At 54.4% G+C, this 27,497-nt stretch overlaps 1 protein-coding gene across 1 annotated transcript; it reads right to left on the bottom strand.

Moving 5' to 3' along the window:
- Positions 1 to 126: 126 nt before the first annotated feature.
- On the bottom strand, positions 127 to 27,497 carry OAF (out at first homolog). The gene is made up of 4 exons (XM_075909804.2): positions 26,936 to 27,497; positions 4,930 to 5,064; positions 3,891 to 4,071; positions 127 to 2,463 (listed from the first exon to the last, which is right to left on the bottom strand). The coding sequence occupies exons 1-4, from the start codon at positions 27,158 to 27,160 to the stop codon at positions 2,189 to 2,191; spliced, it is 816 nt and encodes a 271-aa protein (XP_075765919.1). The 5' UTR covers positions 27,161 to 27,497; the 3' UTR covers positions 127 to 2,188.

Genomic DNA, 27,497 nt, shown 5'->3' with positions numbered 1-27,497 from the left:
CTTCCTCCAGAGGGTAACAGAAGCCCAAACTTCTCCCCGCACCAGTCACGGGATTGGGACTGAGATGGTAAAGACCTATTAAGCCCAAACCGCGGCGGGCAGTCAACAACAGACAGGACTCCGCCGTAATGCTAAAAAGGATTCTTTATTGAGATGTGGGGGCCCTGGGGTTCCTCCCTAGCATCTCAACAGCTAGCGCCATCGCACCAGGTCTCCCCGGATCCTGGCCTGGATTCAGGAAACGTGGAAACAGGGCCGGACCAACCAATACACAAAATGATGCAGCGGGGTAAGGCACCAGGAATTTTGGAGCTCCAAATTGCCCCGAATTTCATGTGCCCTAGTAGCTGCACGTTGTGTATCGGCTTCACTAGCCAGTCTCATGCTGCGGCCACCTCCCTCCGCCCCGACAGGCTCAGTGTTGGCTCCTGCTGCCGGCCCCATCCCCTGCTCGGCCGCCCGCCCACTGCTCCTGCTGAGTCCTCCGGCCTGCTTGCTCCCCTGAGGTTGCGGGTGAATTTTCCATCTTAAGGCAGCAGCCCTTAATCCTAAGGGTACGTCGACACAGCAGCGGTATTTCGGAATAACTGACGTTATTTCAAAATAACAAAATGGCGTCTACACAGCAAATCGTTATTTCGGAATAATGTCGACCTGGAGGTCTTCTTACTCCGACTCCTGTAACCCTCATTTCACGAGGAGCAAGGGAAGTCAGAGGAAGAGCGTTCTCCCTTTGACATCCTGCAGTGTAGACAGCGCCAAAAGCCAAGTTAAGCGATTTCGACGTCAGCTTCACAATTGTAGCTGAAGTTGCGTCGCTTAATTCAACTTTAGCTCTGCTGTGTAGACGTGCCCTAAGGAACTGGACGACAAACGCAGGCTGAGAGTGAGTTGTGGATGCTAGGGATACATCCCAAACCCCGTGTATCTATCTTACACATGATAAATAATTTGCTTTAAAAATCTCTTCACGTTTCTATTTTTTTGGTTACTTCATGTGGCAATATTTTCTTAAAAAAAAAAAAAAACCGTTCCTCTTACAAGATGGATACAAAAATAGTTCTATGAGAAAATTAAAAAGAAAAAAAATCTCAAATAGCTTTTTTTTTTGGTCTGCAATGCCTGGATTTTAGGCAAAAAGGCACATGGTGGCGTTACAGCTCCAAACTGCAGCTGCTCTCGAGTGTGAATGGTGTCGCCCTGTTGGTATTTTCCCCTCGTGCTCCAGCCCCAGGGAAAGCAGGATACAGGAAGGACACAGCAGTCCGGGAGCGCCTTTCCGCTGCTTTACACAGAAGCAGGTCCCAACTCTCACCCAGAGGCAAACCAAGGCAGTGCCAGGGTCTGACAGGCGGAAACAGGCTCCAAGCGTTTCTCCATCCTCTTCTTTCTCCACTAGACCAGCACCACCAGGGGGCAAACCCAAGCTGGGATCCCCACTCCCCGCCACCGTCGCTGTCTTGGAGCGGTGGGGGACGTGTTTGACAGGAACGCAAGAGTCTAATCCCCAGCGGGGGTCAGGAGAACAAGCCAAACCAGAGACGGCCGGTCGAACCTTTCATGCGCTGAGGTGGGGGTATGGCAACTCCTGATACCTATGGCTCCTCCGAGGAGAGGGGACAACGTCCCATGTGAGACTGTAACCACAGCAGGGCTCTTGATCTGTGGGCCTCCTGGCGTGGGAAGGACCCCACACGCCGTCTGGTAGGTCGAGGAGGCAGGGAAGGGGCCAGAGCTGCCCCCCCCTCAGGGGAGTGGGGATTTTTTTTAAGATAAAGCCCCCGGGTCACATTTGGCTGGGTGAACGGCTACACACAAAACGGCTCCATCTCTGAAGAGGCTCCGTGCCCCGGCTCTCTGTCTCCTCCCCGCAGCTGGGAAAGCTGCCCGGTCAAAAGGCACCCCTTGTTCCCACAAACCGTCCTCTCCTCGGCCTCCTTCTGGTCCCAGGCTGCCCTGGGGCGTCGGGCAGGGCGCTCCTCAGACATGGACGTGGAGCCTGTTTTCACAGTGTGAGGCAGCATTAGGGGACCAAGGAGCAAGGGCAGGGAAGAGCCTCTTGGCACGAGATACCTCCCTGGCCCCCTTCTCCCTCCGGGCAGCCAGCTCCCCACCGCCCCCGCGAGCATCATGGAAGGACAGCGGGAGGCAGAAGAGCCGCCACTTGAAGAGATCCAGCCAGAACCTGCTAGGTCTCCTCGTCCCATAGGCACAGCTGCTTCTCCGGCACGTAATAGTCAAACCGGTAGCCCTTCTGGCAGCTGCGGATGCCGCACTTGTAGGAGGAGACCTTGCCGCTGACGTCGCGGCTCTTGCAGTACTTGAGCATGCAGGGGTACCACTCGATGCTCAGCGAGTAGCTGCAGATGCAGGGTTTCCAGCGGTCTGCGCACAGTTTGCAGCGCTGCAAGTCGGGCAGGTCGGCCGACTGGGGCAGGACCTCAAACATGGAGCCATCCACACCTGTGGGAGGAAAGGAGAGACCCGCGCTCGGCTTACGATGCTGCTGTGAGAGGGTGGAGGAGACTCATAAGGAGACCGGCTCAGACCGAAGCAGAAGGCTAGGAGGTGCGGGGGACTGGGAATACGCCGTAGGCCTTTTCCCCTCTCCGGCACCATTTCATAGAATCATAGAACACTAGAACTGGAAGGGACCTCGAGAGGTCATCGAGTCCGGTCTCCTGCCCCCATGGCAGGACCCAGTACTGTCATCCCTGGTCGATGTCTATCAAACCTGCTCTTAAATATCTCCAGAGATGGAGATTCCACAGCCTCCCTAGGCAACTTATTCCAGTGTTTAACCATCCTGACAGGTAGGAAGTTTTTCCTAATGTCCAACCTAAACCTCCGTTCCCTCCCTTTCATTTATTCGGGGGCTGGAGCACATGACCTGTGAGGAGAGGCTGAGGGATTTGGGTCTGTTTAGTCTGCAGAAGAGAAGAGTGAGGGGGGATTTGATAGCAGCCTTCAGCTCCCTGAAGGGAGGTTCCAAAGAGGATGGAGAGAGGCTGTTCTCAGTGGGGACAGATGGCAGAACAAGGAGCAATGGTCTCAAGTTGCAGTGGTGGAGATCTAGGTTGGATATTAGGAAAAACTATTTCCCTAGGAGGGTGGGGAAGCACTGGGATGGGTTCCCTAGGGAGGGGGTAGAATCTCCATCCTTAGAGGTGTTTAAGTCTCGGCTTGACAAAGCCCTGGCTGGGTTGATTGAGTTGGGTTGGTCCTGCCTTGGGCAGGGGGCTGGACTCGATGACTCCTGAGGTCTCTTCCAGTCCTATGATTCTATGATTCAAATCTGGCCCAGAGAGGATGTGACTGAAAGTTACCGAGGGTCGCTCAGTCAGACGCTCTATGAAATGGGATGGATGGGACTCAGCCCAGCTCTGGCTGGTGTCCGCATCATAGAAGCCGCTGCTTTAATTAGCATTAATTGCCCTTTCTGCACTTGGCTTGTGACCTCGGCCAAGAATTGAGCAAGTCGCTCACTGACCATCCAGTCATCGTGTCCAGACATGTCTAGGATGTTGAACGAGGTCAGGTCACAGGGGAGAGGCGGGTAGGGGAGCAGGGTTTCACACTAGGGAGACATCAGCCCCAGAAAATAACACACGCCCATGGCTTCGTTAAAAGAGCCGTGTGTGAAAACCAGATGCGGAGCAAATGAACCGCTAGTCCCTCCCTCCCGCCAGTAGCGTGCAAGGGATTGGTGTGCACTCAAGATATCCACCAGCACACTCAAGGGCTGTGCGCACTAATACTCCAGCTACACTAGGGGTCAGTGTGAACCAGATTATCCACTCACAGCGCCGGGGGGGGGGAGGCCCTGCAGCGGCTTGCAAAGTTGGTCGCAGTGTAAGTGCTAGCAGGACCTGCGCTAAGGAGACGCGTACCTTTCTCCAGCCAAAATTTCACATCTTCTTCTCGGGTGTAGATAGCCTCTTTGGCCTCCGAGCAGATGTTGTGAATGTGAGGGCTCAGCTGGGCCCCTTTGCTGAAGTTGACAGCGACGTCCATGCTGAGATGTTCCAGCCCCCGCACCTCTTCCGCCTGACGCACTGTCTTGGGGTTTTTCTGGCGAGGAGACAGCGGCGGCAAAGCTCATTTCTGCTGCATTGTGGGTCACAACTATGGTCTGCCTCCCCTCCCCCGAATTAGCTCTTTTGGAACATCCCTATTTTTTGCCAACTTACATGCAAACTCACTGCTGTGGTCCCTCCCTCTGGGGCATCTGGCACCGGCCACTGTGGGCAGACAGGATGCTGGGCTGGAGGGACCATGGGTCTGACCCAGTCTGGCCGTGCTTATGTAACTTCAGAAATACGTGTGCAGCTAGACTGCTTGGTGCAGGGCTGGCCTTACCATGAGGCAAACTGAGGTGGCCAGACTGTGGGGGGTGGGGGGGGCGCCACTAGGACCCAGAGTGTAGAAAACTGTGTCTGCTGCTGTTCGTTCTCCTTTATAGGGGTCGGTGGCAAAGCAGGCCCACGAGAGGAGCAGAACAGAACTGAGACCTTTCCAAGTTTTGGCCCAAGCGAGGGACATGGGGGCATCCTTTGAGCTCCCCGCCTCAGATGCCAAATGATGTGGGCCGGCCCTGGATCTGGGCTGGGATTCCCTCCAAACAACGCCAGAGCTAGGCCTGCATGGTGCTTGAAGGAGTCTCCAGAGAGGAGGTCTTAGCCACTCCAGTGCTGCAATAGTGGCTGTGCTGGCCTATGGTTAAAGGCAGCCATTGCTGGTTTGGGCACACACTGGGAAGTGGTGGCTGGTGGCTGGGCCAGCGATTGGAGGCCACTCAATTGGGACCGGTCCCTGAAAAGGCGAGGGACCCCGACTGGCATTCGTCCTTACAGGAGCGCACGTAGCCCCAGGAGACCAGGGATCACATGCCAGGGAGGCCCCGGGCCATCCGGTGGGGCTGCCTCTCACCTGCCGCAGCTTCGCCATGGACTCGCTGGGAATGATCTCGTTGCGGTGAAGCCGCGTGACAAAGCAGAGCGCCTGGAACTGGCTTTGGCCCCTCTCCAGCTCCCCCAGAATCAGCGCACGGAAAATCTTCACCTCCTGAAAAAACAAATTCCAAAATGTTCACCAGCACCCCCCGGCCCGACTTCCTCGGGGGCTGGCGGGGGGAGGTCAGAAGGCGCCGGACGGTGGCCCCCGCCTCAGCGGGGATGAGTCGTGCACCGCCACCCCCATTCCCTTTCCACGTTCCATTGCAAACATCCCTCGTGTGGGTGAAGGAAGAGCAGACAGACTCAGGCATCCCGCCCTGAGCCGCTCAACCATGTGCAACTCAGTCAGGGGAAGGCTGTGCCCACTGAGCAGTGGGTGGGCCACAGATAGAGGTCGATGGGCAACCCTGGCTAACCGATGTGGCTCTTTGGTAATAGAAGCTCATGCCTCTAGCTTCAGAGTCGCAGGTTCAATGTCCGCTGCGGACAACCCACCCAGCAAAGCAGGGAATAGAACTGGCTTAATGTTCGACCACGGCTGCAGCAGATTTATCAACCACGATGGCCAAGCCAGCGCTAGAGACAAACAGAGCCCCAGTCAAGTGTGCTACACAAACATCTGCCTCATGCTATGTGTTTGCCGTACCAAGGAGTGACACCAATGCTTTAGGATTGCTGGTTTCTCCTAGGGGACGTTTACCGTGCACCCGCAGCTTGAACTAAACAACGCAAATTGCATAGCTTATTTCGAGTCAATTTCAAAACAGCTGATTTCATCATTTGGCACTGTCTACACAGTGCCACGTTTCCACAAACCCTGCTGTTCCGAAACGTCCCTTAACCCTCGTGGAACGAGGTTTGCAGGGACGTCAGAATAGCGAGCCCGTTCTGTTTCAAAAAGACACGGGATCGCTATTTCGGGTTACCGCTGGTATCCCGAAGTAGCTCTGCAGTGTAGACCAGGGTTTCTCAACCTATGGGTCGGGACCCAAATATGGGTCGCCAAGTGTCTCCCCAGGTAGCTCTGCCCCCCCCATCTTCCTCCTCCCGTTTTTGAATTGCCTTGGGTCACCAAGTCTTCCTGAATTGTCAAAATGGGTCCCCATTTGGAGAAGGTTGGGAACCGCTGGTGTAGACGTAGCCCTATAAACCAATGATCCTCAGCTATCCCCACCATGAGGGTGTGTGTGTCCGGTGAGTGCCCCCCGCTTTCCTGTTTGGGTTGGGCCCAGCATACTGTGCTTCTGCCCTGAAACAGCGACAGGAGAGGTGGATCCATCTCCTTCCGGGGGCGGGGGGGTTTCTATCCTGCCCTGGGCTCCCCCGCTGCTGTGTGCTTGGACCTGGAGAAGCAGCAGTGAAGGGAAGGGGAGGGTTAAAGACAAGGCATGGCTCCCTGGGGCTAACTGCCTACAGCTGCTTCTCCTTCCAGGCCTGTAAAGAAAATGTCAGTGAGGTGGCAAGAGATTACAGCTTTCCCTTCTCCCCTCCCACCCTTCCTTCTCCAGGGAGCGTTACTGATGGCCTGGACAGCAGGCTTCACGCTGCTCCCTGTTACGGACACACAGCCTGTCCTGCCAGTCAAGTGTGACCAGAAGGAAGTGAGCAAGAGGCAACAGAGAAATGACGGGAGAGCAGGGGAGGGAAAGGGCCAGGAGTGAAAGGAAGAGACCATGGGCGTTCGCTACACCCCACGGTTGCATAGGGGGCACCTCACATCTGCACCTGAGTGGATGGGACATCTCATCCCCCCAGTTTCAGCAAGGATCAGACACCCCAGAGGTACACCCAGACTTGGACCATCTGGGAGGACACCCCATTTCCTACCTAGCACGGCTCATGATGCAGCCTCAATATACCACTCCCGCACCCCCAAATGTCCCACCCGTATCTACTAGGATAGGACACCCCACTTCCTCCTGTCCAGACAAGTACCTTCTCCCCGTGCACCCCGACTGGGCACGCCCAAATGCCCCACCCATATCGACTAGCACAGGGTACCCCACTGTAGCCATCACAGGCTGGGTTTTCCTTCCGACTGCGGGAGCCTGGGACATCCCGCTGCAGAAGAGAGCAAGGGGAACAGGCTGTGGGACGAACTCTGGAGAGCACCAGGATTGCTGCTGAGAGATTTGCTCTGGAGAGGAAGTGTGGAGGGAGAGGGGTCCTGAGTCATGCAGGGGAAACGGGAAAGCAGAAACGCTGGACGCACGGACGTTGCTGTGATATAAATGGCTCAGAGGATGTCACCAGAGACTCACGATGGGGTGAGTCACCTGGTCACGTCTCAGCCGCATCCGCAAAGGGGAAACATTGAGACAGACTCCATGACCCTCCAGATCTGCTACTCCTGCAGCGCCCATAGTTACAGCAGTCGACGCCAGCCCCTGCTAGGCATTGGCAATTATTTGTGCCACGGATGGGAAAAGGCGACACAAAGCGTGGGTTGGTGGCGAGGAAGGACCAAACTCAAAAGTCCTATTTGACCCCCGGGCTGTAAATCCGGGCACAGCCAAGGGAATGGGTTCCTGAAGCGTGATCAAAACAAAACCAAAAGAACCAGCCAACCCAAGGCCAGCGTCCCGGTGGAGAGCGGTTTCCAGTGCCGTTACTTTAAACGGAATACAAAACTCAACATGTGTTGATGACGCGTTGTCCAATAAAATTACAGTATGCAAATTAAGCGAGCTTTCTCACGTATCACCTGGGGGGTCACCTATCATCTTTGCCTGCTAAGCCACCCACGAGCGCCAATAGGGACAGAAACCGGGTAACCGCCCCACGCTCGAAAGACGGGCTAAAGAACAATCCTCGTGAGCTGCCTGTGTTCTCTCTCTAGGGTCTGACACTGTGCTTGCTGCCCTAGGACACTGCTACAGACCTGCTGCCCCTAGAGAGGGCAAATCAAAGATCACTCCACAAGTTTGCCAGTCTAGGGTGGCCATGCTCACATGGTCATGGACCAGCCAACTGATCTCTCCAGTCATCACCTCTCTGTTGTGCAAAGAACTTAAAATCAAACGTGGGGGAGGAGTCTACTCCTGCTGGCACCCTTGCGAATCCAGAATAAAGCCATTAACGGCAGTGCAGCTGCTGCAGGCTTACCTCCTGAGCAAGGGTGTGAAGTCTGGCCCCAAGATTAAAAAATAAAGGCCAAGGTCACCCCAAAGTGGAGAGTGTAGGGAGAGGGCTCTCCATGTGAAGGAGGGGGACTCTGATTGCTTTGCAGCGCTGTTCACAGCCCCACCTCCCCCCAAATCTGAACAGAGCTTTTCCTTCATGTGGACCCCAGAGCTGTGGAAAAGGCAGGGGGTGGGTGGGCTGGAGGAAGGGCCTTTGAGCCACATGGCCCATATTCTGGTCCTTGATGAATCCTTGGGACTTTCCCTGGAGGCAGCTGCAGCCGGGGGAAGACGCGTGGCAGTGTAGCTCCAGTAGCGCTGTGGTATCGATGAACGTTGGAGACGAGGTGTTGGTGCTGGTGGTGGTGGGGGTTTGCCATTTGGTGTGTCTGTGGTTTTTGAGCTCCCTGCTCTTGAATGGGTGGCACACGGAATTAGCACTGGAATTCATGATCCCTTGCGTAAAGACCTGAGTCAAATATCAGAAAAGGCCATTGACTTTGACTTAATTAACATCTCTCCCCGCCATGGCCTGGCTCCAAAGGGCTTTAGATCAGGCTGCTCCTAGAGATGGGTTTGAAGTGCTCAGCAGGTTATACAATGCCTCGAGTCCCCGCTGCCATCCCCCCAGGGGAAAGCCAGCTGTGTCTCCACACGTTGTCCCGTGAGCTTCTTAGGCTATGTCTAGACTGCAAGCCTCTTTCGAAAAAGAGCATCTAGACTGCAAGCAGTACTTTCGAAAAAGCAAGCCGCTTTTTCGAAAGAAAGCAGCAAGTGAGTCTGGATGCTCTCTTTCTAAAAAGCCCTGTTGGCATTCAAGAACGCCTTTTTTCGAAAGAGCACTTTCGAAAGAAGGCGTTCTTCCTCGTGAAATGAGGTTTACCGCCGTCGAAAGAAAAGCCGCGTTCTTTCGATTTAATTTCGAAAGAACGTGGCTGCAGTCTAGACGCAGGTGAAGTTTTTTCGAAAAAAAGCTACTTTTTTCGAAAAAACCCCTGAGTCTGGACACAGCCTTACTGGTTAACCCATCTTCCCCTTAGCCCAGTCCTGTCAGCAGCCGGCCATTTCTCGCAGGAGGGACAAACATCGGACACCACATCCGGCCTCTTCACACTATGAGCAAACCCAGAGGCACATTTTTCCTCCAAGTTGCTATCTTTGAGCTGTAATCGTAGCCCTCCGGGGGCAGCTGGTCACATCTCCCAGCCAACATCAACTAAAAATATCACGGCCTAGGCCCTCAGCTCCTCAGCAAGCTATTAACCAACAGCAATTCTCCTCCCTCTTGGCTCTCAGTACAGGAGAGCAACTTTTGACGCTCCTTCTGGTCTGCCAGCATCACTCTCTTATCTGCCCTGCAGATGGACTTTGTCATTCCTTCATTCTACCCCGGCTCCTTACCAGCTACTCCCTGGTAGCTGGCATCAGGGCGCCTGGGATTATGGGCCAGCCAACAAGATGCTCATCTCTGGACCCAACAAATGGCAGAGCAGAGACAAAAATTCATTGATTTTTTTGTCTGACAAATCTGCCACGCCGCCCAGGTCAGAGAGTTCCGGTCTGATTCCTGCAGCCGGTATCCAGTTAATAAGTCACTTGCGTGTCAAAGTTCGACTCAGAACTTATAGCTACTCCACTCGGGACGCGTCACAAATGTGTTCGGCTGTGGCCCAGAGAGCTTTTTCTTCTCGCATTGGGTGTGAGTCAGAACAGCTGTCGGGGACTTTATGAAGCTAATTTGTGTCATAGGAGGAGCAAGCTTTCTGCTTTGAGGACATTCAAGTCCTCTGGGAGAAGGGTTAGGTACAGGGGACTCATTCGTTGGGATGATCACGTCTAAGAACGTACTGGATGGTAAGAGGAAAAAGCCGGCTGCTGAAAAGGAGGAGGAGACTCTGTAGTTTTAAAGGAAGGGCTCTTTCGATACAGCGTTTGGCATCACAGAGAGACTGGTAATGGGAGATGAGGAGCAGCAGCATAAATCCAGCAGACACCGTCTGACAATGGTTCGGTGGCCCGTGTGAAGTGGTCTCCGTTGGGTCCCTAGCGGATGGATGTCTGCATCACAACCCCCCCAGTCACATTAGAAAGCAGGTTAACTCATTGGGTACTTGTGCAGTGAAGCCAAGGCCTGAATGGATCATGGATACTGAACGCCCATCAACAGGGGCCACTCTCCTGCGTCGAGATGGTGGCTCGTTGGTAGGCGAGCGCGTGGCATGGAAAGTTGGTAGTCATGCTTCCTTTGCTGTCTCTGATCCTCTGCGACCTGACTGTTCATCTGGTTCTGTTCTGCAGAGCTAAATTCACTTACAAAAAGAATGATCACTCGACAGGACTATCCCGTGGGTGAGCAGGCAGAAGACACACTGGCCAGGAAGAGGCCCGCTAAGCTGCTAAGATCTCCCCCCCTTCGGATATCTGGGGCATTCCTGTGACCTGGCTCACAGTGCTTGGGGTAAGACCACAGGGATCACCACAGGGATCCACCACAGGGATCAAACGCCCACGTCCCAAAGCTCTGAGCAACGTCCTCTCTGGGGCTCTCCTGAGCCACGTCATCCATTCCACTACTTACTCACTGTCTCCTCTCCCACGTACAGAAAACAAAGGGATGTAGAATTCCAGGCACATCTGGACAGCTGAAAGAACAGCTGCAGATTGAGACATGGCTCCCTTCCCAGGGCCGGAGCAGGGATTTTGCTGGGTGTGTGTGGTTTTTTTTTATGAAATGGAAACTGAACAAGAGGAGCAGGAAATAGAGGGAATTTAAAAGAAAAAAAATCCAATTAGTTCACAAGCTTGATCTTTTTTTTTTAATCATTGCCTTCAGTCCTCGGGCTGGACGGGCAACCCACCACACACCAGGGATACCCCTGACATGACTCACAGTAGCCTTAAAGGCATCACTCTGAGGTAGAGGCTGTTGCTGCCTTTTGGGTCTTCAGGCAGAAACTGCAGAAGTATCGTTTCCAGAATAAAAGTCAGAGAGCAAGAATCCTTCCTGAGATCTGGAATTCCAAGCCTGAGGCTATGGATAAAGCAGGACAACAGCAGGGAGCTGGGGGCGGGCAGGGTAGAGGCAAAAAGAAAGGAAAAAATTTGCACAAAACATGTTTGCAGAAAAGAAATTTCATTCTGTTTTTCAAATACTCGATTGAGAACGATCTTCTCTCAGCCTGGCCCCGGCGGTATAGCCCAGAGTCACTGCAGACTCTTCCAAATTGAGGCCCACTGGTTTTGATTGGAGTTCCTCCACTTTGATCTTCCACGACATGCAAGGCCAAGCAAGACTCCAGCAAATAAATGAAAATCCCAACAGTCCCAAACCGAATGCTCTTCCAGTTTGATTTTACTTGAGAAAAATGAGACCCAAGGCTGAGACAGCCACATTTTTTTGCCAGTGAAATCTGAGAGTTTAGCTGCCCATGAGCAATGGATTAGGAAAAAAAAATTAAATCCCCAGGTTGAAGGGGAGTTTTGCAGACTGACATGGAGTTGCTGCAGAGCTGGAGAATTCTCCTTGTTGTACCCACCAAGAGGTATGTGTACGTCAGTACTGGGTCTTTTGTCTTAGTGGCTGGTCCCTTAGTGGCTGGTCTACTTCTCATGGCCACAGTGGAACTGGATGAGTAGGGGATGATTTTAGCACTGATGGTCCCCAGCTTGAACCCTGTTGCTAAAGCAAAGCAAATGCCCCCTCGCAATCTGTGCACCTGGGTGAGATGGAGCATGTGGCTCTTCAGAAGAGATGGAGGAGCAAGTCTAGGGCTGGTAGCAGCAGGAGCAATGTCACCCGACCCAACAGCATTGAGCTGAAGTCGGGTGGCATTGAGCCTGCTTGCACCTCAGCCATATTTAGCCCCAATGCCCAGGATGAGGGGAAGAGAAACATGGCTCACACTAACACATAGGGCTGGATTCTGTATGAATCTATCCCCCCTCGCTGGATTGCAACAGGATTGCAGGGAGGTAAATCAGTGCGGGTTTGACCCCCATGGGCACACAACCTTCTCCATAGAGCACAACAGAATGTCAAATATAGTCACAACCTGCAGGGGAGTGGGGGCCACACACTTTAGCAAAGCCCTAGCTCTCTCCGACCCCGTCTCACTGGGACCATCCTCAGACGCACGCTCCCGGCTCCTCGCCCGCTGCTATTTCGTCTTTTTGGTGATCGTCAGCATATCCCTTCACCCCCCTTTCAGCTCGTTCCCATCACACCAGCGAGCGTGTGACCCAGCCCTGCTGCAGAGCCAACCTAAATATTTATCTGTCCAGCTGCGTGCACTCGGTGATTTATAAACCATGCGCTCCGAGTGGTCAGAGCCAAGCGAGAAGGAGGCCTCACATCTGGATCACTGTGTAAGCATCTTCATCAAATGGGCTTCTAGGTGGGAGGGAGAAAGAAAAAGGAAAGGCAGGGAGATCCTGCAGCAGAGAAAGGAGGAGGAAGAGGGACAGGGAAGAAGGGGGTAACAGGGCAAGGAAGTGGGTCAGAGAGAGATTGGGAGGAGGAGAGCCGGGGGAAAGAAGATCCCACAAGTGGGGGATGCGGATGCAGGAAGGATATCAGAGGGTCTCCATGGATTAACTACCTCTTCCATCGTATTGTCCATGAGATAACACGACTACTTTCTCCTGCCCCACTGATCTGCTCTCCTGCATCCTCCCCGTGAACTCTACTTGCCAGACTCCAGGAGAGACCGGTGTTCTTTCCCCAACCTTCCCCTCTCACAATGCTCCACCCACTGGAATCAGAAAGGGCTGAGCCTGGCCGTCTGAGACGCTAAGGTAACAACACGGTCAGATCTGGATCTAAATGAACCTCGTCCCACCAACCACCCCGGCTTCTGAGACAGCAGGACGTCAGCCCTGCGTGTCCTAGCCTGCCACCATCCAGCTCCCAGCCCGGAAGTCTCAGGGCCCCGATGAGGATCCTTGTGCTACCTGGTCAGAGCTGCATTGGTCGCCAGCTTCCTCAGAGCCCCTGGACTCAGGCCTCTCCTCTGCAGTGGCCAAGTCTTCACAGCGAGCCAGCAGGGAGACCCGGGGGAACTCAGGGCAGAGAGATGGTTAGGAGATTAAGTCTGCTGGGGTATGAGCCTCCCAGCCTGGCTAGACAGCCTTGTGCGAGCTGGACTCGAGCTTGAGGTATCAGCATGGATGCTGCGGCTCCAGCAGACTCACCGCCAGACTCCAGAGGGCTGGGAGGGCCTGAGCTGCCACGTTTGCACTGCTCGTGTTAGTGCGTTAGCTTGACCCCTCTCACACAAGTCTGTCCAGGCGGGTGGGGTGGCCCTACCTGCATCTCAACAGACTCTAGGAGGGCCAGTTTCTCGGTCCTAAACCCAGCCGGGGTCACTGCCTGGGACGTCCTTCCTCAGAGCAACAGACCATGTCTTCAGGAACCACAGCTGACCTGCAGCATTGCCCTGATGTGGCAACAGACTTTGCCAGCTCTGGGCAACATTGTGGGGGGTGGGGGGGAAGGGAGGGAGGCTGGCTCTGGTCCCGCCCCCTGGGAAGGGGCAGGCCCTTGGTGGAAGGGGAAGGGTCTAAGGGCAGCCACCTCTCAGCACCAGCCGGACCACACTGCACCTTCCCCTGGCAGCCTTCAGCGCCGTCTGGACCCCACCGCGCAGGGCTCGGGCAGTGATTAAAGGGTGGTGGCCAGAGTCCAGGGCCCTTTTAAATTGCCAGGCCCTGGGGCAGCTGTCCTCTTTGCTTCCCCCCGTCAGCAGCCCTGGGTGGCTCCCTTATTGTAACCACGCCGGCCTCTTGCCCACGGCGGCCATGGTGAAACAGCCTTTAGGCCTCACCGATTCCGGGCATCAGGACTTGCTGAGCAGAAATGGGTCCCAGCGGCTGGTCCTCAAAAACCAGCGGGGGCCAGAATCCTACCACCCTTCCCCAGGGGACACCAGTCGTCGCAAGGAGACCCACTAGATAAGAGGCGGCTGAGCTGTGGGTACAAATGCACCGCAGTAGGGGAAACGCTACCATGGACTATAGCTTTACAGAAATGCAGGGCGCGGTGATGGGTTTTTGCTCCCCCTCTCCATGGCCCTCAGCCCCCATTTCAGCTTTTCTTCGCAATCTTCTTGAGACTCTGGGGCGAGCAAGACCCCCTGAGCTGCCAGCGCTCTGATCTGTGTCTCCTCCTTCGCTGAGGCACCCACGGCCGCGAGTACGGCCTCAGCGGGCCCACCAGGAATTAGCACCGTGGCCAGGAATGCTGGCAGCCGCAGAGTCAATGCCCAGCTGTAAGAGAGGGCAGAAAGTGGCCCACCACATTGCTGCAAACTAGGAAATTCCCCACCCTGCACACACACTCGTGACCCGGCCAAATCCAGTCCCGGGCACGTCAGTGGACGCCTGTTGTGGATTCAGAGAGACCACAACCTGGCGGCATGACAACTCTCCATGCACTTACACCCCTCTCAGGTCCACATCTACCCTAGGGCCCACCCTCTGCTCGGGGGGGGGGGGGGTTCTGTTTCCATGGTCCCTCAGCTCTCCCAGCAGGCTCCCCTCTCGGTTTCCCTCTGCCCCCCGACTCATTCAGCCTTAGCAGAACTTCTCCCCCCCACGCTGCGGCCGAGGGGAAATCCAGGCGTGACCCTAGCAAGAATCCGTCATGCAAATCGATCCGCCGGCAGCCCTTCCCGGACTGCAACCCCAGCCCCCTCATCGCAGGCCCTGCCAGAGAAAGGTGACTCAATGCGGAGTGAGTTCCTGGCCAAGTCGAGCGAGGGTACAGTAACCGGCTGGGGATTTCTGTCAAACTTCCCGGCACGGGAACAAGTTCCAACAGGACACCGGAACCTCCCCAGGTACTTTCTCTCCAGGACTCGCCACGTTAACCCTCGCAGGACGTGCTGGCCGCCCCCGGCTCTGACCCGTGTGTCTGAACTTAGGGGCGGTGAGTACAGTTACTACCGGGGAGCCAACGGCCCTGCCGGGCCCCTGGGGAAGGGGTGTGTGTGTGGGGGGGCGGGAGGGGACTGTTCCAGGCTCCCACAAGAGGTGGGGCTTCAGACAGAAGGGCGGGGCCCAGGGCAGCTAGCCCAAACCGCGGTGCCACCCCCCTCCCCGAATCGCCTAGAAGAGCATGCAGTGCGGCACCTCCCTCTCTCCAGACAGCTCCAAGAGAGGCCCAGATTTCCAGACATCAATTTAAAGGGCTCGGGGCACCAGGTGGCTGGAACCCCAGGTCCCTTTGAATCCCCGTGCTCCAGGGCAACTGTCCACCTCCCCCTCCAATCGCCGGGCCTGGTGACTACCATCGCTTGGCAGAAACAAAGAGCAGGCGGCTCTAGCGCTCCTCCAAACCGCTATGCCTCTAGCCTCCGGGAGGAAGCCCTTTCGCCCAGTGAGAAAGGCCTCTGAGGCCCAGACGTGCACCCCACAAAGGCCTGACTGGGCCCATGTGGGCCTGCGAGGCCGGTCACGCTACCTGGCCGCACCTGCAGGGACAATCATGCTCAATGGACCCTGAAATCCAGCTGGGCAGGAGCAGGCTGCTTATGACCCAGAAGGGGAGTTTGTCTCCGAAGGGGGCTACAGGCAGGGAGTCGCAGTCACCCGCAGAGAGGCGGCGAGGAGGAAACCCAGCGGAAGAATAAGCCCAGGGACCCTAGCCCTGAAAAAAGGGCCAACACAGAGAAGTTGCAGGGAAGAAATCCAGAGAAGGCTAGGTAGGGAGGCGCCCAGGCAAAGTGCAGCAAAGGGCAGAACTGTACGGACGTTGGCTGCAGGTCACAGGATTCCTGGATGGGAAACGAGGGAAGAGGGAGGTCTGGACTCCCTGACCAGCCACTGAGAAGGGGTGTAAAGCCCCCGGCAGGAGGAGATATGGATAATTCAGCGTCCGGAGGGATGTGCTGATCACTGCGCCTGCAGACCTGAGCCAAGGCTTAGGAGTCCTTTGGTGGATTCGTTTGTCGAGCTTTTTAGCCCCCAATGGATGGACGTTAATATCGTGACAAGGCCAGAGAGCCAAATTACAGAAGAGAGACCATCCCAGTGATGGAGTCACTGTTAGCACGGCGCACCAGAGAGAAAAAAAGCTGCTCCCTCTGGCCACAAGGAGGCGCCCCTTCAGTCACCAAACCCTGTTACTCTCCACTAGAGGACATCCTGTTTGGAGACGCTCCCTTGTCCGCCATTCAGCCTCTCCTCACTCCATCACCTTGCTCCTCCCACTGGCTTCATCCCTCTCCACCAGGGTCCAGGTGCTGAGAGGAGAGGGCAATTTCAGGCTGCGTTGAGGCCTGTCCCAGCAGGGAGTAAAGACGAGCCCATGGTCACAGAGGAGATTGTGCCTCGGTTGCCCAGTCTTCGTTTTGGGTATATTTCACCCAGGCATGCAAGTGTGTATTTTAATTTGGTCCAGCTTTAATGGTTCTTCCAGTGCTTCTCTATGGAGCAGAATGTTGGCGCATGATACAATGAGACCTTACTAAATTGTCTACATTCCATACCAAGAATCTTAGAAGAAAAATCAGGATATTTTGGCCAAATAAAATTTCCAACGAAGACCTACTGTCTCAGTGTAAACAAGAAGACATGGCCACTATAATTATGAAAAGACGCTGGCAATGGATAGGTCACGTGTTACGAAGAGAAGACGGATCTATTACGAAAATTGCACTCCACTGGAAACCAGATGGGAAGAGAAAGAGAGGAAGACCAAAAACAACCTGGCGCCGAACGGTAGAACAAGAATTAAAAGACCATCATCACACTTGGGGAACAATAGGCGCTTTGGCCTGCGACCGACAGAAGTGGAAGGACTTTGTTGCTGCCCTATGCGCCATTGGCGTAACGGGCAGTAAGTAAGTAAGTTTAATGGCAAAAACAAGCTCTGCCACACTTCAAATGTTTCCAGGCCCACCCTAACTTAGCAGACGTCTTTTCACACTTGAAAAGTAATACGAACGTTAACTGTAGCACATTATTTAAAAATAGCTTTGTAACCCGAGTGGCAGACATTTTAATGAGGAAAGCTATCCATTTCTCCCTAATAGTTTTTACATGTCTTGATGATCTTCAGAATTCCTATTGCTATGAAATGCTGCAGAATATTCATTAAAAAAATACTGATGGGGCTAGAACTATGAATGAGCTATGGAGTTTCATGGTCTAATTCCTTAGCTGGAGTCAAGATCAAATGGCCAAAAAGTCATTATGGTTGTTCAGTCATGCACTCCTGTGGAATGAGATGGTGGTCTCAATTCACTTCCCAGTGGACATGTCTACATCAAACATGCCAACTGTACACTTCCATCTTGCACACATCACTGGAAACACCACATGAGCCTCCTCTCGTGAGTTGGAAGATTGTATTTTAAGTGGTTTGCCTTTCACAAGAAACAAGTATAGGAAAGTGCTCTTCCTGAATAGAGCCAACAGGTCAAAGAGTATCTTGCACCCTATGTCGGGCAGTGCATATTGCTCCCAGTTTGGAGGAAACAGTTGAAGTGGGTTAGTAATTTCCAACTGGCTGTTTGCAAACAAAAGAAATGAATAGCAATGAGATTACGCGACTTCCTCACCAATTATCCTACCTCAGAGCTCCAATCAGCTCTAAACACAAGCCTCATTATCCTAAATTGACAACTAAAGTCACCAAAATAAAATGGTTAATCATGCATATAATAGTGACGAGCCATAATGTCACTGCAGCAAAGACTGGAATAGTTTGGAATTTTGTTTTTCACTTATGATATTACAGGAAGCTCCCAGAAGATAATTTCTATAAGACCTTTATTACTGTATACATTTTTAGTATGTTATAACAAAATCATTTTACCAATCACTGTTTCCACTCAATTTTTTCATTAACCTCTCTTATGCACACTCATTGCATGACTATTTTGAACTCCTTTATATTTAAAACAATTGCAGTCCAGATTTATAAAAAAAGTCCTTCCCCCCCCCCCCCACAAGAAATACCTGCATACGGGCCTGCAACGGGTCTGATTTTGATAAGACCCGAAACTCTAAGTGAAGTCAAAGGGAACTGTGGGTGCACAACACCTCAGGGGGGGAAAAAAATCAAGCTCTAAATATCTCCCACTAGAAGAAACACAGTTATTTCTTGCTGTTCAAACAATCAGCTCAGTTAAAATACAGGGGTTTCAAACTGCAGGTCTGCCCAACAGGATAACCACCAATTCAGAACTCTAGCAAACCGCGCCCTCCCCCAATATTTAGAAAACACCTATTTTCATAATGCAACAGCAAACTCTCTAATGTTTAACGTCACAGCGAGAGACTTGCAGAGAGCCGAATTGATGGTTTCTACTCTGCCTGGTTACAACTCCTCAGTTGCTCCATCCCTCCTATGGAGAAAGTTAAAAAGCCTCCGATTATCTCACAGTAACTTGCAGGGAATTGGTGTCATCTTTTCTATGGCAGAGTCTGCACGCACTGTTAGGAAGCCCTGCAAAAGCAAACTGTTCTGCAACTTGGATTCTGCTGTTGAAAATCCTGCCTCTAAGGCTTTGGCCGCAGAGATTTCTGTGCAACAATACCACCGAAGCACGGGGCAAAGTTCAGCCGAGAGGGTCCTGATGGTGACACCAGGCATTCTAGCAGCCCAAGAACAGGACACTAGTGTGTTCTAACACATGGCCCCTCTCCAAATGAAATTAGCGAAGGTCAGGGTAAGGGAGCGCCCCCTGGCTTGAAGCAACCAAACGCATGGCTTCTATCACGTAAGAGTGGGGAATGGCCCCCAGCATGCCTGGACCTGGCCCCCGACGCTCAGAGGTTCCCTTCAGCCCTTCCACCCAGACCCTGCACCCCACTTCTGCACCCTACCCACCCCCAGCCCACTCCTGACCGCTACCATCCTCCCCGATCCACCAACCCCCAATCCACTCCTGCACCCTCCTTCCCACCCTGATCCTACAGCCCAAGCCTGCTTCCCGGCAGCCTCCTCCCACACACTGAACTCCTCATTTTTGGCCCCATTTCAGAGTGTAGGGGCCCCACAAAAATCTACTAGCCCAGGCCCCCCAGGTTCTGGTGTGCGAGGGGAATGTGGGGTTTTTTTTTGGCTTCCCACTTTTGTGCAGCCTCCAACTAATTTTTCTTAGGACAACAGCCCCCGACCCAAAAAATGTTCCCCACCCCGGACGTACAAGGAACTTTGGTTTTGTTCGATGGCTTTCAGCAGCCTCACTATAAAAATCATTCCAGCACCCTGCCTATGCACAAACAAGGGAGCGAGCACACCCCAAAGAAAGCAACCAGCTCCTGCCCCCACCCTTAGCCATCCTTATAGCCCTCAAATTCAATACCTGGCTACAGGTGATGAGTTTCCTGAGGCAATAGCCAGGTGGCACCAGATCTAAGGATCATCCAGGCCAGTCTCCCATGAGCGACTGCAGCCAGCTCCAGCTGCTTCAGCAGAAGGTGTAAGAACCCTGCAGCTGCGGATGTAGGATAAGCTGCCTTCATGTCCCTCCACAGTAATCTTGTCCTCCTCTCTGAAAGTCAGAGGTCAGCTCAGGCCCGGAAGCAGGAGGTTTCACGTCCCTTCCACGATTTTATCAAGATTAGTTAGGGCATTCTACAGACCCATGGGGGAGGACTTTCGGGAAGAGTGGATTTCCAAACTGAATGCATCAACTTTTGGGGGCAGAGGCTGTTGTCTACTCCACGTTTGTACAGCCCCTGGCAAGAAGGAGCCTTGACATGGCAGTAGCCTTGAGGCAGACTCACAATGCAAACCACAATCGACTCGATGTTCTCGGGCCTTGTGACACGAGGCAATCCAGCTGCGTGGTGCCATGCAGCTTGTGCCTGTGTAGTCTGCTTCCACGACAGCAGCATTGTTCTCAATGGGGTTTTTTCTTACATAATCTGTTGTCCTTCTCTTTTCTGTCTTCCTCCACATGGTAGCAAGCCAAGGGCTGGTCTAGGAATGTTTTTTCTCCCCCTGACATCTGTAAATGTGTCCAAACCACTTGAGCCTTCTTTCTTGAATCACTGTCTCTACAATTTGTTGGCTGCTCCTTTGTAATACATCAACATTAGTTACTTTAGCCCACCAGATGACACCAAGTATTCTCTGCAAACACTACTGAGGGACTGAGTTAAGTTTCCTGTTGTATGCACCTAGCCTTTGCCACGTGTCAGAAGCTCTCTGACACGGCCTAATTTGTGCCTTGGTTCTTGTGTGAATCTGATTTTTTCCCCAAATATTTACTCATCTTGAACACAACAGCAGCAACCTGTTGGCAGCCATGATGTTCCTGGCATGGCAAGGATTAAAATCGTCTGCCCACTCCACATGCAGCTCCATGCACTAATGTATAAGGATAATCAATTACCTGCCTCATTATGTTGACTCTAGTGTTAGCCACCCACTCTGTTCCCAGGATGCATTGTGAAAACCCAACCACTTCTGTAGAGATGTGGCCATATAGTTTAGACTCAACATTTGGGCTTTTTTTTTTTAATAACTGCCAGCCATAAAATAGAAACAGAAATGTTTGTTGCATTTTTGAAGGAATGAAAGAGAGATGTTTATTGTTACTTCAACTATTTCTCCTGCAGTGCTAAAAACCCAGACATGTCAGGCACTAGCGCCTGGTAATACACACACACTTAGCCCTTATAGCATTTTCACCCATTGCTCTCAAAGCAGTTGAAAGAAGTGGGCACCACACTACTGTCCCCATTTTACAGCTCGGGAAACAGAGAGGTGAAGTGACTTGCTCAAGGTCACCCAGCAGCTCAGTGGCAGAGTCAGAATCAGACACCTCGTGTCCTGAGATGTCATCTAATGCCCACCCATCAGAGCCTGCTGCCTTAGAGAACCAGAACATGAAATTAACCACACTTGGGGAGAGTTCTTGAATGCCATGTGTTTACCTCCCAGATTCTGTCCTGTTCCAACGGCTAGTAAATCCCCAGCACATGTTAGAGCAGCCCCTGGGTGAGTGCTCCTCCTCAGCACAGTTTCCAGCTATTACTCTTCCAGTCCCTGACATGCCTTACAGAGGGGTTGGGCAGCATGGGAGCATTGGGGAAATTTCTCTGGGTGCTGTGGCAGCAAAGGGTTGTAGTGGGTGGGGCCTGGATTGTGTATTTCTTTTGGCAGGATTCATGAAGTGCAAGTACACAGAAGGGGGGAAAGGTCAAGCAGGTTTGTAAAATACTTTCAATTTCAATCCTGCACTGGAGAAACATTCCCCTCATACAGAGGCCGCGGGCAAGCACCATTAAAGTGCCTTGTCCAGCCCCAAGACAAGGCATCAATGCGGTTAAGTAGTGCATAACCCTTCTGCATCAGGATGAATGTCACGCAAGTGGCCCAGCAAAAGATAACTGAACCAATGGCTCTGGTGAGGCCACATCTGGAGTATTGTGGCCAGTTCTGTGCCCCCCACTACAGAAAGGATGTGGACGCATTGGAGAGGGTCCAGCGGAGGGCGACCAAAATGATTCGGGCGCTGGAGCACATGACCTTTGAGGAGAGACGGAGGGATTTGGGTTTGTTTAGTTTGCAGAAGAGAAGAGTGAGGGGGGATTTGAGAGCAGCCTTCAACTTCCTTAAGGGAGGCTCCAAAGAGGATGGAGAGAGGCTGTTCTCAGTGGTGACAGATGGCAGAACAAGGAGCAATGGGCTCAAGTTGCAGTGGTGGAGGTCTAGATTGGATATTAGGAAAAACTATTTCCCTAGGCGGGTGGGGAAGCACTGGGATGGGTTCCCTAGGGAGGGGGTGGAATCTCCATCCCTAGAGGTTTTTAAGTCTCGGCTTGACAAAGCCCTGGCTGGGTGGACTTAGTTGGGGTTGGTCCTGCTTTGGGAAGGGGGCTGGACTGGATGACCTTCTGAGGTCTCTTCCAGCCCTGGGATTCTATGAAATGGTTTCCCTGTTCACAGTCATATCACAGCAGATGCCAACAGATCAGACTGTTCAATAACTTCCCTGGAAACAATACAGACTTGTTCCTGCTAATACAATGCACAGGTCCAGCCTAGTTTTGAAAGCCCCAAGGAGTCAAGCTCTCACTATATCCCTAAGGAGATTATTTCAGATATGGTGCTTAGGTACATACATGGCTTCCCCTTAGCATGGTATTTCTGTGCCCTGCAAGCTTTATCAGGAAGCATCCCCATTTTACAGATTGGGAACTGAGGCATGCAGAGTCTGTGGCAGAGCCAGCTCACCCAAGTCTCGGGCAGGCACCTTAACTATTGGACCATCCTTTCTCTCGGTTTCACAGCCTACCGTTTTCCATCAAGAGGTTGGGGGAGGAGAAGAGCAGCAATTTGCCTCAGCACAAGCCAGAACACTGGAAAAATCAGGTGTGTGAAAAGCCAGCACTGAGAAACCCAGCTCAACAACCCTCTCTGCATTTCCCGAGGCTAGCAACCCAAGGGCTTCGCGCCAGCCAGGGGAAGCAGAGCATCAGAGCAGAGCAGAGTTCAAGGTGGTAACGCCCACGAGAGGCAAGGCGAACAGGATCCCCAGCAAACAGGCAGCTCATTCCCATCGGCACTGTAAATTCTACTTCTCAGGTTATGTCGGTCTGATTTTTTTCCTTTAACTATGTTCCCAGGGAACTATTTAATAAAAAAAAGTACGTGCCAGCTCTGAGCTGATGTCAAATTAAGAACTGTCCCCAGAGTGTTCTGAATACGTGGCGAGGTTTTCTTTCGCAGGTACGTCTCAAGTGCCCATCTTACAGTGAGGCGAAGGGGTGAGGAAGGGCGCCCGAACAAACAGCACCATCAGCACTTAGCCATGTGCCATCCAGAGCCCCTAGAGAAGCTCCTGCCAAAGTCACAGTCCATTTTGGTCAGTTTCATGGTCCAGGGACTTTTTAAATCGTCAATTTCATGATTTTGGCTATTGAAATCTGACATTTCATGGGGTTTGAATATGGTTCCTGAGCCCAGGGCTGGTCTTACCAGGTGCCCAACTGTGTGTGTGTGTGTGGGGGGGGGGGCACCACTAGGACCCAGAGTGTAGAAAATCGTGTCTGCTGCTGGTGCAGATGTATTCTCTCTGCTCTAGATGCACAGAGATGGTGGTGTGCCATGAGAGGAGTAGAACAGGAAGGAGGCAGAATTGAGACCTTTCAAAGTTTTGGCCCAAGTGGGGGGAAATGGGGGCGTCATTTGAGCTCCCCGCCTCCGGTGCCAAAATGTTGTGAGCCGGCCGTGCCTGAGCCAAGAAGGGTCAGGGAGGGGACTGCAAGGTTACTGTCAGGGAAATTGCAGTACAGTAAAACCTTGCCGTTCGCTGTGGATGCGTTCCCAACACCACCGTGAATGGCGAAATCTGCAAATACAGGGGGCAGGAGGAAGGGGAGCGAATGCTCCATTTCCCTGCAGCTGCCAATCGCTGCGGTGAGTGTGGCGGGGAGGGGTCCTCGCCCCTGCTGCTGCCGCCCCACAACAGGCCTCCTGGAAGCTGTAACCCTCCCCAGGCTGGGGGATGTGGTGCAATGGGGGAGGGGAGAGACAGGGCAGGAGGTGGCAGGACTCTGGCTTCACGTGCAAGGAAGCGAAACCCTAGAAGGTAAATGGGTATCACACCAGACCAGCTGAGACCCCTCAGAGTCTTGCAGCTATCCCTGTGAGCAGGCATGACACCCTCAACCCCCCATGACGTGGTCAGCCCTGTTCAAACTTGTCTCATCCCCTACACAACATTTGATCACAAGTCCCTTTTTGGTCTTTTTTCTAGCCTAGCAAAGGGTCTTAATCCAGTTCCCTGGAGCGCATGTCCATAGTGCAAGCCACTTCCTCCCCCACCTTAAACCTTGCTCTCAGGAATCTGAAATCACCCCCCATCTTTAAAGATGGTCCCTCCGTGCCAGGGGTAAGGCCAGTGGGCAGGAGATGGTGGTAGAAGAGAAGATAGAAGCTGCACTGTCCTGCCAGCCCAGCACCTTTCTTCAGCATGAATAAATGCCAGTTGTTGAAGCATCTGTGATCTGCTCATTGCTGTACAACACGTGGAAGTAAACACCCTCTGCCCCAAGGAACTTAGGCTGTAAAAGTCGCAGCGAGGATGGAAATGCCATAGGGAGCTCAGAGAAGGGAGTTAAAATCCATAATCAGTCCCAGTGGTGTACGGCTGCACTTTTTGTTGACCCGGGAAAATCCAGGCACTTTCCAGATCCTTTAGATAGACTATGGGGGCTCTGGATACCTCTGGGGCAGGACCCTGCTAAATTCATGGCCATGAAACACTCATCCCGGACTGTGAAATCTAGTGCTCCACCCCCTGAAATTTGGGTGTTTAGGGGATTGCAGTTTTTTCCCCCCTATCTGCACTGCCTTCAGAGCTGGACGGTCAGAGACCAGTGGCTGCTCGCCAGGCATCCAGCTCGAAAGCAGCAGCACAGAAATGAGGGTGACACGGGGGTGGGTCACTTTTGGGGGGGCAAGGCTGGTTGTGGAGTAGTTGATGTGGGTGACAAGGCCCCAAGGTTTGGGGGTGCTGTGATCACCGCCTCCACGCACACAGCCATCCCAAGCCCCTATAGCTGCCAAGTGCTGGAGAGGGGCAGAATGGGAGGTACCCCAGAGCTAGGTCACACCCACCTCCACCAGCTGTGCAGAGGGGTCGCAATATCACACGTAGCCTTTCTGTGCTGCTGCTGGCGGTGGCACTGCCATTAGAGCTAGGTGGTCACACGGGGAGGCTGATGACTGGGAGACCAACTCTGCAAGCAGCAGCACAGAAGCAAGGCTGGCAGCACCATACCGTGTCATCCTTACGCCTGTGCCGCTGCTAGCGATGGTGCCGCTTTCACTGGCCACTGTTGGCAGACAGGACACTGGGCTGGATGGACCTTTGGTCTGACCCAGTGCGGCCTTTCTTATGTTCTTACAAAACAAAGCACCCCGAGTGATCATTACACAAAGCGGTTTAGTGCCATGGGAAACTCACCCATGCTTGGTACAGCTTCCGGAGAAGCCCCTCGGACACAGACCCTCCCTTCTCCTGCAGGGAGCTGTGGGTTCTCATGCTTCATCTTACGGAGAGGGGCAGCTCCCCTGCCTAGACTCCCTCTTGTACCAAGACAGATGGGGTGGAGAGGAGAGAGGGAGAGTTTGTTTGTCCCCCTCACCTCCAATGCAGCTGCAATCCCAGAGAGCACTACTTTGCCCCAGCTCACCAGCCGGCCTTCAGCACACCCCAATGATCAAGGAGACGGAGGAGCAATTTCTAATTCCCCACGAGGATGGGAACTCCCCAAAGTGCTGTTCTACCCAGAGGCGATCCAACCCATCAAGGCTGCCACGCACAGATAAGGAAGGCTGCAAATCAAGTTCCTTCCTGGCTCTATGCCTCAGTTTCCCCCAGCTGTAAAGTGTGCCCCACTGGGACCTACCCTGGCACAGAAGTTGCTACTGAGCAGACAGGCTCTTCCGTGCAAACCCCATCCCGTTTAGAGCAGACTCCTGACCTGCCAGCCCTGCCTGCGAGTCTCTGTAAACATCAGCCAGCTCAGCCCATCTCCCACGCGATGGGTCCAGCGTTCCCAGGCTGTAGCCCTTTGATCTGCTGGGGAATGCCGCGGGAGGCCAGATAAACAAAATACGCTCTGGATTATCCCACGGCAACTGCCGACAGCGCTGGGGGCTCACGAGCAGCAGGATGTCCCCCCAGGCTGATAGGATGGGAGCAGTGTCTGCTGGCTTCCACTCCCTACTTCGGGGGGCTGGGGCGAAGGGACAGAGGGTGGATCATCTGGAGGTAGCAGGAGGGGGAGAAGCCAGTGAGACCCTGCCCATCTCTGTTCCCTACTGGGCTATGGAAAGGAGAGGCCACAGCCTCAGCCGGGGGTTTCTCCCCAAGCTCTGGCTTAGAGAAGAGAACACAAATCTGCCCCAAAGAGGGAAAAGGTCCATGCAACCGCCCCCCAGCCCCGCATCCTGCTGCTGCAGCTACTGAGGGCTCCAAAGGGGACCCAGCCCAATGAGGATCAGCTCACACTCCCCAGGTGTCCCTAAGGGGGTGAGGGGAGGGGAGAAAGCTCAGAGGGCACCAAACCCCTCCCCGCTGGGGCACACCCTAGAATAGATCCTGGGAGCAGGGGGTGTCAGACCCATTTCAGCTTCCCAGGCCTGATCCATCATTTTCTGGGAGCAGGGAGAGGCTGAGCCCCTCTTCCCCCCATGCTAGGTCCCTCCCTCCACTGTGGGGTCTGAGTTCCTCAGCCCTCCCATCCCCAGTCCCTCCCCCTCTGTGGGGCCCAAGCTCCTCTGCCCCCCATCTCTGGTTCCTTCCCCTCTATGGGGTCCAAGCCCCCCTGTTCCCACTCCCCACTCCCTCCCCCTCTGTGGGGTCCAAGTCCCCCGCCGTGGGGTCCAAGCCCCTCTGCCCCCCATTCTCGGTCCCCCCTCCCCCTCTGTGGGGTCCAAGCCTCCCTGCCCCCCATCCCCGGTCCCCCCCCTGGGGTCCAAGCCCCCCCGTGGGGTCCAAGCCCCTCTTCCCCCCATTCCCGGTCCCCCCCCTCTGTGGGGTCCAAGCCCCCCCCCCGTGGGGTCCAAGCCCCTCTGCCCCCCATTCTCGGTCCCCCCTCCCCCTCTGTGGGGTCCAAGCCTCCCTGCCCCCCATCCCCGGTCCCCCCCCTGGGGTCCAAGCCCCCCCGTGGGGTCCAAGCCCCTCTTCCCCCCATTCCCGGTCCCCCCCCTCTGTGGGGTCCAAGCCCCCCCCCCGTGGGGTCCAAGCCCCTCTGCCCCCCATTCCTGGTCCCCCCCCTCTGTGGGGTCCAAGCCCCCCTCCCCGGTTTCTCCCCCTCTGTGGGGTCCAAGCCCCTCTTCCCCCCATCCCCGGTCCCCCCCCGTGGGGTCCAAGCCCCCCCGCGGACCTGTCGGAAGTCGGCCGTGAGGGTGATGAGGGTCCCGTCCCCCTTGCGCAGCTCCAGGCCGATGCAGTCGGCGCCGCTGTCCGCCTGCAGACTCTCCTCCGTCACCTGCCCATCGGGCAGCCGCACCCGCACCCGCAGCTCGGCCAGCGCCCCGGGGCCCGCCCAGCCGGGGAGCAGCCGCAGCAGCAGCAGCAGCGCAGGGAGCCGGCAGCCCGGGGCGCGCATCCCCGGCAGCGGCAGCCCCCCGCGCCCAGCCCCGCGCCCCTCACCCGCCCCGGGGCGCCCCCCGCGAAGTTTCCAAACTTCGGCGGAAAGTTTGGCGGCGCTCCCCGCCCCGGGCCGCCTCCCCCTAGCGCCCGCTGCCCTGCCCGGCTCCGCGCTGCCTGCACTCCGGACAGCACATGGGCTGCGGCGCGCACTTTACACCGCCCGGCGCATCCGTGCGGTTGCCCGCACTGAGTGCCAGGGGCTGGGGCCCTCCCCGCTGGGAACCGCTTTGCCTCCCCCCTCCTGCCCTGCCGCCCCCTCTCCCCCGGCAGCCCGGCCCCAGCCTCCCGCTGTC

Source organism: Pelodiscus sinensis, chromosome 25, assembly GCF_052426305.1.
Source record: "Pelodiscus sinensis isolate ZL-2025 chromosome 25, ASM5242630v1, whole genome shotgun sequence".
NCBI lineage: Eukaryota > Metazoa > Chordata > Testudines > Trionychidae > Pelodiscus > Pelodiscus sinensis.
This window is presented reverse-complemented; position numbering and strand designations above follow the sequence as displayed.